Source organism: Choloepus didactylus, chromosome 4, assembly GCF_015220235.1.
Source record: "Choloepus didactylus isolate mChoDid1 chromosome 4, mChoDid1.pri, whole genome shotgun sequence".
Classification (NCBI taxonomy): Eukaryota; Metazoa; Chordata; class Mammalia; order Pilosa; family Megalonychidae; genus Choloepus; species Choloepus didactylus.
Genome location: NC_051310.1, coordinates 97,575,383 through 97,588,970, shown reverse-complemented (window position 1 = coordinate 97,588,970; position 13,588 = coordinate 97,575,383). Strand labels below are relative to the sequence as shown.

The window sequence follows — 13,588 nt, the reverse complement described above, 5'->3', positions numbered from 1 at the left end:
TGGTAGAATTGACATCTTAATGACATTTAGCCTTCCTATCCATGAACATGGAATATTTTTCCATCTTTTAAGGTCCCCTTCTATTTCTTTTAGTAGAGTTATGTAGTTTTCTTTGTATAGGTCTTTTACATCTTTGGTTAACTTTATTCCTAGGTACTTGATTTTTTTAGTTGCTATTGAAAATGGTATCTTTTTCTTGAGTGTCTCTTCAGTTTGTTCATTTCTAGCATATAGAAACATTACTGACTTATGTGCGTTAACCTTGTATCCCGCTACTTTGCTAAATTTGTTGATTAGCTCTAGTAGCTGTATCGTCGATTTCTCAGGGTTTTCTAGAGATAAGATCATATCATCTGCAAACAATGACAGTTTTACTTCTTCTTTTCCAATTTGGATGCCTTTTATTTCTTTGTCTTGCCGGATTGCCCTGGCTAGCACTTCCAGCACAATGTTGAATAACAGTGGTGATAGCGGGCATCCTTGTCTTGTTCCTGATCTTAGAGGGAAGGCTTTCAGTCTCTCACCATTGAGTATTATGCTGGCTGTGGGTTTTTCATATATGCTCTTTATCATGTTGAGGAAGTTTCCTTCAATTCCTACCTTTTGAAGTGTTTTTATCAAAAAGGGATGTTGGATTTTGTCAAATGCTTTTTCAGCATCTATTGAGATGATCAATTGATTTTTCCCTTTTGACTTGTTAATGTGTTGTAATACATTGATTGTTTTTCTTATGTTGAACCATCCTTGCATGCCTGGAATAAACCCCACTTGGTCATGGTGTATGATTTTTTTAATGTGTCTTTGGATTCGATTTGCAAGTATTTTGTTGAGGATTTTTGCATCTATATTCATTAGGGAGATTGGCCGATAGTTTTCCTTTTTTGTAGCATCTTTGCCTGGTTTTGGTATTAGATTGATGTTAGCTTCATAAAATGAGTTAGGTAGTGTTCCATTTTTTTCAATGTTTTGAAAGAGTTTGAGTAAGATTGGTGTCAGTTCTTTCTGGAAAGTTTGGTAGAATTCCCCTGTGAAGCCATCTGGCCCTGGGCATTTATTTGTGGGAAGATTTTTGATGACTGATTGGATCTCTTTGCTTGTGATGGGTTGGTTGAGGTCTTCTGTTTCTTCTCTGGTCAGTCTAGGTTGTTCATATGTTTCCAGGAAATTGTCCATTTCCTCTACATTATCCAGTTTGTTGCCATACAGTTGTTCATAGTATCCTCTTATAATTTTTTTAATTTCTTCAGGATCTGCAGTTATGTCACCTTTTTCATTCATTATTTTGTTTATATGGGTCTTCTCTCTTTTTGATTTTGTCAGTCTAGCTAGGGGCTTGTCAATCTTGTTGATCTTCTCAAAGAACCAACTTTTGGTGATATTTATCCTCTCTATTGTTTTTTTGTTCTCTATGTCATTTATTTCTGCTTTAATCCTTGTTATTTCTTTCCTTGTACTTGGTTTAGGATTGGCTTGCTGTTCATTTTCTAGCTTCTTCAGTTGATCCATTAGTTCTTTGATTTTGGCTCTTTCTTCCTTTTTAATATATGCGTTTAGTGCTATAAATTTCCCCCTTAGCACTGCTTTTGCTGCATCCCATAGGTTTTGGTATGTTGTGTTCTCATTTTCATTCGTCTCTATATATTTAGCAATTTCTCTTGCTATTTCTTCTTTAACCCACTGATTGTTTAGGAGTGTGTTGTTTAACCTCCAGGTATTTGTGAATTTTCTAAGTCTCTGATGGTTATTGACTTCTAATTGTACTCCATTGTGGTCAGAGAATGTGCTTTGAATAATTTCAATCTTTTTAAATTTATTGAGGCTTGTTTTATGTCCCAGCATATGATCTATTCTGGAGAAAGTTCCGTGAGCACTAGAAAAGTATGTGTATCCTGGTGATTTGGGATGTAATGTCCTGTAGATGTCTGTTAAATCTAATTCATTTATCAGATTGTTTAGGTTTTCAATTTCCTTATTGGTCTTCTGTCTGGTTGATCTATCTATAGGAGAGAGTGATGTGTTGAAGTCTCCCACAATTATTGTGGAAACATCAATTGCTTCCTTTAGTTTTGCCAGTGTTTCTCTCATGTATTTTGTGGCACCTTGGTTGGGTGCATAGACATTTACGATTGTTATTTCTTCTTGCTGAATTGCCCCTTTTATTAGTACGTAGTGGCCTTCTTTGTCTCTCAAAACATCCCTGCATTTGAAGTCTATTTTATCTGAGATTAATATTGCTACACCTGCTTTCTTTTGGCTGTAGCTTGCATGAAATATTTTTTTCCATCCTTTCACTTTCAGTTTCTTTGTGTCCCTGTGTCTAAGATGAGTCTCTTGTATGCAACATATTGATGGTTCATTTTTTTTGATCCATTCTGCGAATCTATATCTTTTAATTGGGAAGTTTAATCCATTTACATTCAACGTTATAACCGTGAAGGCATTTCTTGAATCAGCCATCTTATCCTTTGGTTTATGTTTGTCATATTTTTCCCCTCTGTCTATTAATATCCTTTATTGTACCCATACCGAATCTCTTTAGTACTGAACCTTTCTCCAAGTCTCTCTGTCCTTTCTTTGTTTCTCTGTCTGTAGGGCTCCCTTGAGTATCTCCAGTAGGGCAGGTCTCTTGTTAGCAAATTCTCTCAGCATTTGTTTGTCTGTGAAAAATTTAAGCTCTCCCTCAAATTTGAAGGAGAGCTTTGCTGGATAAAGTATTCTTGGCTGGAAATTTTTCTCACTCAGAATTTTAAATATATCGTGCCACTGCCTTCTTGCCTCCATGGTGGCTGCTGAGTAGTCACTACTTAGTCTTATGCTGTTTCCTTTGTATGTGGTGAATTGCTTTTCTCTTGCTGCTTTCAGAACTTGCTCCTTCTCTTCTGTGTTTGATAGTGTGATCAGTATATGTCTCGGAGTGGGTTTATTTGGATTTATTCTATTTGGAGTTCACTGAGCATTTATGATTTGTGTATTTATGTTGTTCAGAAGATTTGGGAAGTTTTCCCCAACAATTTCTTTGAATACTCTTCCTAGACCTTTACCCTTTTCTTCCCCTTCTGGGACACCAATGAGTCTTATATTTGGACGTTTCATATTATCTATCACATCCCTGAGGTCCATTTCGATTTTTTCAATTTTTTTCCCCATTCTTTCTTTTATGCTTTCATTTTCCATTCTGTCATCTTCGAGGTCACTGATTCATTGTTCAACTTCCTCTAGTCTTGTACTATGAGTATCCAGAATCTTTTTAATTTGGTCAACAGTTTCTTTAATTTCCATAAGATCATCCATTTTTTATTTAGTCTTGCAATGTCTTCTTTATGCTCTTCTAGGGTCTTCTTGATTTCCTTTATCTCCCGTACTATGGTCTCATTGTTCATCTTTAGTTCTTTGAGTAGCTGCTCTAGGTGCTGTGTCTCTTCTGGTCTTTTGATTTGGGTGCTTGGGCTTGGGTTATCCATATCGTCTGGTTTTTTCATATGCTTTATAATTTTCTGTTGTTTTTGGCCTCGTGGCATTTGCTGAACTTGATAGGGTTCTTTTAGGATTTGTAGACCAATTGAAGTCCTTATCTCTAATTTATCAGATCTACAGCTTCGTGGAGTACACTTTCTCTAACTAACCAGCAGGTGGCGTCCACGAGCCACCTGTTCTCCACAAGCCAGTTCTCCCCTGCTTAGCCTTTTTGGTGAGTGGGGGAGTGAGTCTTGTGGGGTCCAATTGGTGTACCAAGCTTGCGTGTGTAGTTGGTGTTGCCTGCCCTGTATATGGGGCGTGTTTCTGGGCAGTCAGGGAGGGGGGGGGTGGCTCTAACAATCAAATCTCCCTGGTGATCCTAGAGTTTTAAAGCTGCTGCGATAGTCTAATCCTTCAGTTCAGTCCTGCCACAGTTTGTCTCTGCCGCTGACCCACAAGTCCTTGGTATTGGCGTATGGCTCCTGAGACTTGCACGTGGGCCCCTCTTCCAGGCCGTGCACTCCGGGTCCTCTGTTGAGGGATGACTGTGCTATGTCACAGGTGAGTGCCAGGGCAGTTCTGGGCTGCTGGGCTGTGTGGGGAGGCTCCCACTCTGCTGAAATGATGGCTGAATGGGGCTTTGTTAATTCACACTGCTCTACCTTCCCAACTCTGGGACAATCAGCTGAGGTTGCAGGGAAGGCTAATGTCCACGCCCAGTTTTGTGGTGTGTGCCTGTTATTTGAAGCACTTCCGTCACACTGGGTTGTCTGGGGCAGTTCTGGGCTATGGGGCTGGCGATGGGCAGGAGTGTTTCCTGTCCACCGGGATGATGGCTGTGAGCGGACACCCCCCTTTTCTTGGGAAGTTGTGGTGTTTAGTGAATTTTCTCAGCCACTGGATTATTGCGTTTTGTCTCAGAGCTCTCCTAGTTCTGCTCTTGACTTGACCTGCCCAAATTGCAAGTCTTTGAAGCTTTCTGTATTGGGCTTCTTAGAGTAATTGTTTTAGAAAAAGAAAAAAGGATAAAAAAAAAAAAAAAAGGGCCCTCCTCAGAGATCTAATGGGTTATTGAAATGCTAAGAGACAAAGCAACCAGGGCCATTAAGGAAAGGTCCACAGGGCAGAGAGATCAGCTTTTCTTCGGGATTTGCATATGCGCCTCAGGGTCCTTCCCCTTTCTATGTTCACCAGAACTCCAAAAATCCTCCGCTTTTATTTTGGAGTTTTTCGTGTTGTTTTTCTTCTATGCCTGTCTCCTCTCTGCTGGGCTGGCTGCTCTCAGATTCTCTGGTGTCTGGTCTCAGTCTATCTATGTTTGGAGTTTGGATCAGTAGAATGAGTTTCTGATAAGAGCTGCCACTGCAGTTCTCCCTTCTCCTTCCCGGAGCTGACAGCCCCTCCTCCCCCGGGACTGAGCCTTGCAGGGAGGGGCGCGGGTCCCCTGGCCGCAAAAACTTACAGATTTCGCTGATCTCAGCAGTTCCACGTTTTCATGAGTGTTGTATGAAGTATGCCCAAAGTCAGATTGCTCTGTGGTGTCCAGTCCACGCAGTTCCTGGCTTTCTACCTACTTTCCTGGAGGAGTAACTAAAACATACAGCTCACCAGTCTGCCATCTTGCCCCGCCTCCCCCATGGTCATCATTTAGATTCCACCACATGCACAGAACCATGGGATGGGAAAATCCTCGAGGGCAGGAATGTTGTCTTCCTATCCCCACAGTTCCAGCACAGTTTCCCTGCCCAGGGGGTGCTGAGCATGTGTGTTGATTTCCACAGGAGGGAAGGGTGGGTTTCTGAGCTGCCTAACTCCCAGCTGCAGCTGCAGAGGGCTTGGAAGGTACCAGCCCCTGTAGCTGATGGGGTGAGGTGGTGAGGCATTTGGACTCGATGGCAGAGCAGGACCCACCAGGATTTTCTCTAACATGCTCAGGGGTGGGGCAAATCCATGATGGAAGGTTTTGGTATCACAAGGAAATGGTAGCATCTCTTCTCATTGGCTCTGCAGGTGGCTTCCCAGTGGGAATTTCCAAAGGAGGTGTTTCGTTTGTAGAAGATAATTAAGACTCTTTGAATGTATAAAGGGTACCTGAGAAATGTGTTTACTATCCAAACTGTGACTTAATGTGATGCCCCGATTGAAACAGAGGCAGGAACAAATGGGCCTGTCCTTCCTTCTTTCTCAAGCAAGCCAGGTGGTAGGGAAAGTGACATGTGTCCCATAATTTGGGGTCAGGGAAACAGCCCTTGTCTTTTCAAATACTGGCTCAAGTTTCCCGGTCAACGTGAGCAACTCTTTTGTGTTCTGTGGGCCTCAGTTTGCTCATCCGTAAAATGAGGAGGGTGGGGATTGAACTAGATCCTTGCTGCTCAAAGTGTGGTCCATGGACCAACCTGGGAGCTTGTTAGAAATGCAGAATCAGGTCCCACCCCAGACTTGCTGAATCAGAAACTGCAATTTAACAAGGCCCCCAGGTGATTCATGTGCACATTAAAGAACTGACTGGCTAATGCCTCACAGTCCTACCAGCTCCTATATTCTGTGATCCTGAGACTAAATTGCAAGGAGCTTAGGCTTTAGGACTTAAAAGCACAGCTTCTGGAGAAGAAACTAGGCTTTGGAATGTCCCTGGGGTTTTTGGTCTTTGCAGCAAGGAGAGGGGTCTGGGAAGATGTGCTCTCAAAAGGAAGGAGCAGATCATGGCAGCTGAGCATTTACATATAGCATCCAGGTAGATGCTTGGGCTGCAGAAGCAAAGGCTCTTCTAAGTGCTTCTCTCTGAGGAGGTGGGTGAAGCCTCCTGTCCCTGGCACAGCAATTCCACACAGCTCATCAAAAGAGGCTGTGCTGAGGGCAGCCCCTCTGAGAAAAGGCTGGCGGAGGGAGCACAGGGCTGCCAGGGTTCCGGTGCTTATCTTTGATCCCCAAGGGTGCTCTGGCTGTCCTGCCTCCTTCCTCTCTCTCTGGGGCAGCTGCATCTGGACCAGGTGGCCAGACAGATGCACTTCTCTGCAAGGGGATTGCCAGGCCAAGGGTGGGATTCAGGAGAGAAGGATGGGGCTCTTGCTGGGAATGTAAGAGAAGGATTTCTGCTCCACAGTTTGTCAAAAGAGCCTTCTGTCCTGGGGGAAAGAGATCTCTGAGCTCTGCTTTCCTGTGTCCGTGGTTTGCAGGGGCCACTGTAAATGACATTTGACATGTCATTTCTTATCCAGAAAAGGATCTAAGTTGATCCTCAGCAGGTGGTCCAGCTCTGCTAGCTCCAATGGACCCTCCAGGGACCCTGGCCTAGAATGAAGTTCCCATGGACAAAAAACCTAGATCAAAACTGAAGTGGAGACACAGAGGCTTCCCTGACTGCAAGAGAGCTGGAGGGAGATCTTGCAGAGAAATGGCAAATATTAAACATTTGCTTCTTCCAGAAAACCTGGGTGGGAGAGAGGTGGTCCTTGTTCCCACTTTACAGAGCACGGGCTGGGTCCGCAGCCTGCCCGGGCTACCTACTAGCTCTGTGACCCTCGGGCACAACCCAAAACCCTCCAGTCAGAATCTGTGGTTAGATAAGCTCCCTGGAGATTTATGTATAATAAAGTCTGAGAAGTGCTGGTGTATAATCTCTCATAATCCTATCAGCTCCTACCTTCTGAGAACCTGGGACTAAACTGCAAATTATTTAATCTTTAGGAATTAGAAATACAATTTCCAGAGATGAGACCAAGCTTCAGATTTCATCGCCCGACTAGCTGGATGACCTGGGGCAAGCTACTTATATGCTTTGTGCCTCAATTTCCCCACCCATAAATGAGGAATAATAATAGTACCTACCTCAGAAGACTGGAATGAGAGACTATATTAGTCAATATATGAAAAGGGCATAAAGCAGTGCCTGGCACCTCGCAAGGACTGGCTCAGTCTGTGTTTGCTTTGATTATAATTATTATCATTGAAGGTGAGAAGCTTGTGAGCTTCAGAAAGATGAAGTAATTTACTCAAAGACACATAACCAGTAAGTGGCATAAAAGAGGAAATCAAGTGTGCCCCAGGGAATTCACGAGGGTGTGACTGGTTCCAAAGCCTCTCGCCCCTCAAAGGAGGAAAAGAGGCATATATGCACGTGTCCCCCTAAGGGAAGTGTCCAGAAGGCTCAGGCTCAAATCAAATATCTCCCTTAAACTCTGATAATGAGGCAAGGAGGGAATTTCCATTTATCCAGGGAGGCAGTGAGCGGCTTGCCATTTTGGAGTATAGTTATTTGTGCCTCTCTCTCCACTTGCCAGTAAGCTGCTGGGGAGGGTGGGGGATTGGATTTACACCCAAGTCCTCTCTGTCCCTCCCACGGGACCTATCCTGAGAGCTGGGACACGTGAGCTAGCATTTTTAGAGATTGCATTTCTCTATCGATACTCAACAATAAGCCCTGGTTGCAGGTAGCATTATCGTTCCCATTTGGAAAATGAGAAGGCTAAGACTCAGAGGTTGAATGACACGCCAAAGTTCACACAGCCGGGAGAGCTGGAATTAGAACCTGAGTTCTCAGATTCCCTTTCCCAGGCTCTTTCACCTGGACTACCACACGTCCTCGACACCAACAGCTCCCACATCTTGTGCACTGACTGCGAGTCAACCCTGGCCCTAAGCTTTTCCACAGAGCATCTCATTTGATCATCACAATGACCCTGAAATTTAGGGCATATCATTCCAGTTGGGCAGATGAGAAAAGTGAGGCCCAGGTGGGCAGATGTTTCTCGACATAGCTGGGATTCGAACCCAAGTCCCTCGTGACTCCAGTGCCCATGCTCTTGGCCACCACCCTGCTCTGCTAGCTGCCGGGCTAAGCCTTGTCTAGGTTTGTCCAAGAAGAGAGGTGTCTGTCTCCCCGATCCCAACAAACGAGCTCCCCAGACCATCCGCACTCAATCTCATTTCACTTCCTGTCTCTGAACTTCAGCTAATTCTTTGGCCCTACCTCTCTCTCCCTTTCTTCAGCCAATCCCTGAGGAAAGCCGTGGCTTCTGCAGCCTCTCTGGGCAGCAGGAATTCTCAGTCTGTGGGGCTGGGGAAAGCCATAGGCCATGCTCTTTTTAGTCCTGTTGCTCTGGGGAAGTCTGACAAGGATTCAGGGCTTCTCTGGAGGCTCTTATAACGCTCTGACCATCGTCTTGTTCTGCAGGTATCAAGTCCTGAACGTGGAGCAACTCAGCCCAGGCCACCTGGAAAGAAGAGCCGAGCCCAGACGCCTGGAGAGCGCTGGCCACGAGGAGAGCCAAGAGAGAGGCCGGCAGACAGCGCCTCTGGCTCCTGACCCTGCTCGGCCCACGAGTCCTGGCAAACAAGGTCCAAGCAGCAGCTGGAATCGAGAAAGCTGAGCTTCTGGAAAACTCGAGCTTGTTGTTGTGAAGACTTGTGGTGTGTCCTTTCTGAAAAGATGTCTGCATTCTCCTTTCACCGTGGCTCTGCTGAAGTGGTTCGCTGCACCCTCAGAGGGACAGACCGGATTCATGGCCATCACAGCCTACCTCAGAGCAGCCCTTCTGACCCAGCGAGGGCGACGTTCAGCCAGCCTCCAGCTGCCATTTTCCTGGGGAGACTTCTGGCATCCTGAGCCAATGTGCAGCCTTCGAGGCCGTCAACAGCTGGGAACCATTTCAAGACTGTATCTTGCCAACCAGAGAGTCCGAATCTGACTTCTCAATGCCAGAAAGCTTTTAATGGCCAACTGAGAGCTGTTCTCCCTTGATGAAGAATTCCCAAGTGAAATTTGAGAACATTTTGGGATTCACTTCAACAGAATGTTTCTGATGCTTACGGACTCAGGCTCTGGGAAACCACTCACGAGCAAGAAAGCACAGGGACAACTTCTCACTCTGAAATGTGGGGTTCACCTTTTTGGGCAGGGAGGTTTCTCAGCTTTCCATGGCTCAGCTGTAGCTGGGTGGCAGCAGAAGACCTCTTTAACGTTAGGAAAAGGGGGCTTGAGCATTAGTCTCTCCAAGTGGAATGGTTTTTACATCTGTCCAGAAGTATTTTTATTTATTTATTTTTTTGTCCTTGGAATTATCTACAATATACTCAGAAGTTGTCAGAGCTTAAAAGTTCATGTCCAGCAGCCTTCCCACTGTGCATGTGGGAGTCTGGGACCCACAGGCGGGAAGGCTTGATGAGGGTCACCCAGCAAGTTAGGGCAGGCTGGGTCCCCACACCCGTTCCGCCTCCCATGTCTCGCTGCCTCCACTCTTGCGCCTGTTGTATTTCCTTACCAAGCTAAGGTGCTAGCTCATGGTCCAAAAGAACAAGTTCATTTCAGAGGAGCCTCAGGATGATGTGGGGCTTCTTGGCACCAGACAACCAACTGCTTTGGTTTTTCTAAACTGGTCAGGCTCAAATCAATTATCTCCCCTGAACTCAACTGAGAGCAGGGCTCTGGCTTTCCCCTGGGGACCAGGAAACATCCCTGGCCCTGCTTTCCCCTCCTTTCTATCGCAAAGAGAATGAACGTGAGCCCTCCCCTTCCAGGGCCATGGGAAGGGAGCCATTCCCACATGCTGCAGTGCGTGACTTCAGCGGTCGTGCTGAAGCAACCAGAAAGGGCCGCGTTGTTCTGGCCCATCCAGCAGGGGCCTGTTAAGAGGACAGCACCAGAGCACGTGGTTTCCTCCCTGCCCCCCACCCCCCCAAGCACACCTGTGCGGGAGATACCAGGCAAAAGGCCCAGTGTGCTCCCGTTTCAGAGTCCTCTCGCCTGCCCATCTCACCAGGCTCACACACACAGCTTCGCTTTGAGCTGAGAGGTCAGGGATGATCAGATTTGCTGCTGAACTAGTTTGAAGGGAGGAGCCTGTGACGGGTGTGATACATTTGAGCCCCTTGCTCAGTGTGGGAGAAGAGCTGTTTGTTTGTGGGCACAACTACATTCCTACTCAGGGGAGGCTTTGGGAGAAGGGCATAGAAACTCAAGCTGGCCACTCCCAAGACCCAGGCTAAGCTCTGTGTGTGCCACGTAGGACTTGAACACAAAGACGTTTCTTCACGTGGCATTATATTTTGACAAGGAAATCGTGTATCTTTTTAAAAGTCCCTGTTTTGAGGTTTATCTGGAGAGATTCCTATATTCCCCTTCTGTATAAGTAAAAGAAAAAAATAATAAGAGTAGCTTTAATAAAAGAGATGTTTACTTCTCTTGCACATAAATCCAAACACATTTGGTCTAGGGCTATTTCAGTTCTCCACAGGGCCCAGGTCCAGGTTCTTTCCCTTTATTTGCTTTCCCATCCTCAGTGCTTGACTCCCACCACATACTCCAACATAGTTGCCAAAAATCCAGCCATCATATCCACATTCCAGTCAGCAAGAAAGATAAAAGAGAGAAGAAAAGCTACCTGCCTTCCCTTAAGAATGTTTCTGGGAATACACACACCATATTTCTCCCATACTTGGCCAGAACTTGATTCCAAGGCCATAACTGACTGCAAGGGAGAATGGGAGATGTGGTCTTAATTCTAGGTGGCCATGTGCCCAGATAAAATGTGGGATTCTGTTAATGAGGAAGGAAGTGAAAATGGATATGGGGACAATGAGCTATCTCTGCTTCACCTTCCTCTTGGATAGGTAATATGAAAAGGGTTTATAACATGCAGGCATCCATATTTAGAATTTCTGTTTTATTACTTAAGACTGGTCTTAGAAGCATAGACTATTAAAGGTGGGGGAAAGATTAGAAATCAGCCAGTCCACATGCTCACTTTACAGATTAGGAAACTGAGACCCAGAGAGGTTAAACAATCAGCTGAGATCACACTGCAAGTTGGAGGCATCTAATCACCAGCTTCTGTTCAAGGGGAGTATTTTTCTTCTTCTCTGTTTCTTAGCTTAAGAAGAAAGCTTCATTCTGTTGGGCTGCTTGATGAAATTCCATGCATCGCCCGGTCTCTGAGCTACAGGCAGGATGGTGGCAGGGTTTGCATGCCCCAATCTGCCCAGCCCTGAGTCACAGCAACTGAGGGAAGTCACTTGTGAGGACTCCGCACTGGGTCAACTGGCATGTGGCCATGTGGGCCATGCCTATCCCTTGCCTCTGGCTCCATTTATATTCCCGGAGCCTGCTGTGACTCCCTGCACACTGACTCCGCCTGCCAGGATTGCATGCATGTCCGACCCAGGTGTGTTTCCATTTCAGGAGCACTCTGCCGTGATGGAAGCTGCTGTAAAGCAGAACTTCTGCTCCAAGGCTGTGTTGATAATCTGCTGGCTCACCCTGGCCTGCTTCCCTGGGGCCACATCCACAGGTGAGCCATGGCAAAGCAGGTGGACCTCCCCAACTCAGCCTGGAAGGGCACAGCCCCTGGTTGAAGCAAGGCTGCTGGGGCCAGGGGAAGGAGCCACGGGGTTGAGTCAGGATGCCTGGGCTTGGCCCAGCCTTACGAACCCAGTGAACTTTCTGGGCTTCAGCTTCTTCATCATAAAATGAAGCAGTTAGTCTAGAATCAGAAGAGGCACACTCAGTGTCTAAGAAGGGCTATGCACGTAATATAAATGAATGAAACTGGTCAAACAGGGGTGTTGGCTGGGGAGAGTGGGTCCCCTTGTTGCAAGATCTACTGAATTTTTAGAGAAGGCAGAAATCTAGATTTTTATGTAAAAGTTCCTTATTGTTTAAATGTTGGCAACTAGTTAAAAATTTAAAGACCACTCTGGGGGCCAGAAAAAAAAAAACACAAGATACTTATCTAGAGAGCCAGCTGACCACCTCTGGGCCATTTGATCTCAGTAGTTCTTTCTCATTTTGGCATCAGAATATCTGGGTATGTTAAAGCACTTTGTAAGCTGAGCGGCTCTTATGTGAGATTTAGGGCTATTTTTCTGACCTCAATATCTTCAACCTTTTCTTTGAGTGGTTTTGAATTAACATCCTGAAGCATAAGGCAGGTTTTCCTGGGCTATAGGAAACAGCAAATCAAACAAACCTAAGTTGTGGTAGAAAGTGAGAAATGGGGACTATTTCTAAATTTTGAGTAGGAGCTTAGAAGTATTAACATCACCATCAATTATTCTTTTCTTTTTTAAAAAAATACTATTGTTATTGAGTTTGGTGCTTTTGTACAATAAGAATAAAGAGCCTTGCATTTTTCTCAACCCACTGAGTGAAGGAAGGAATCTATAGTCATAAGTAGTGAATTTCCTTCATTGTGATCCCTTGTAGAAATTTTCTGATCCTTAGGACACATAAAATGCAATCAATATTTTTTAACTTTCACTGCAATCATTGACAATATTGGATCAGAGTCATTTCTTCAGTCAATACACAGGAAGGGGACATTAACGATGTGCCAGCCACTGGGTTTGGTTTATGTTTGAGAGTGATCCACCTCAGGGGCCTTGGCGAGGTGTAATCAGGTAATTCCTGAGTATATCTCCCCACATCCTGGATATCTCTCTGGCCATTTGGGTACAAACCATTTGGAAGGGCAGCTAGGCCTCTGGTTCTCGCTGGTCTGTGCTTTTCTCTAACATCAGAAGGATGCAGAAGCTAATCCTTGCCATTCATACTCTAAGAAGGTTGGGCCTACATTCAGTCTCAATCCTCCTTGGTGTGGCTCTCCTGGGAAAGCATTGGTGGTTACCATGGTGATATTTCAGCGAAGGCACTGACCACTTCCAGCACTCATTGATTCATACAAGTATAAATCCTCTGACGAGTGATCCTCCCCAAGAGCAAAATATCCAGCTCCAATGAAGGGCTGTCCATTTGAGGGCAAGCTCATTAGTTCTGTGCTTTAGCTGTGTGATCAGAGCTACTGGAGAACTGGGACTTGTACTCCTGATGACGGGAGACCCTGCAGGTCAAACTGACCACCTCCAAATCCAGATGCAAAGTCTGATGCAAGCTTGTAAAATTGGAGAGTAAAAGGAGCAGTCAGGTCTGTCCTGGGGAATGTGGACATGTGTGACCAAATGACTTGCCCTATGGAGTTGGAATAATTCCTTTCCAGCAGGCTTATGGCTCCTTGCCTGAACACTGGGTTTGCCAGTGGACCACATGTGCTCCCCATTCAGCTGGGAGTCACCTTCTTGGAAACTGACATTCCAAGTGCAGGACTCATTGGAGGACAGCCTAGGGCCTCTGATCCTCTGC

The 13,588-nt window shown here is 45.5% G+C and overlaps 1 protein-coding gene across 7 annotated transcripts in view; it reads left to right on the top strand.

Annotated features, from left to right (window-relative positions):
- The window catches only part of LOC119531689 (cell migration inducing hyaluronidase 1), a 169,765-nt gene that overhangs the window by 87,744 nt on the left and 68,433 nt on the right, over positions 1-13,588 (top strand). For 3 of the 7 annotated variants that reach the window (XM_037833226.1, XM_037833227.1, XM_037833225.1), the window contains 2 exons: positions 8,630-9,330; positions 11,633-11,741. In XM_037833226.1, the coding sequence (XP_037689154.1) occupies positions 11,648-11,741 (94 nt within the window). In that variant the 5' untranslated portion in view covers positions 8,630-9,330; positions 11,633-11,647. Of the gene's footprint in view, positions 1-8,629; positions 9,331-10,147; positions 11,742-13,588 lie in introns of those variants that run through there. The other 4 variants (XM_037833224.1, XM_037833223.1, XM_037833229.1 and 1 more) reach the window with 2 other exon arrangements.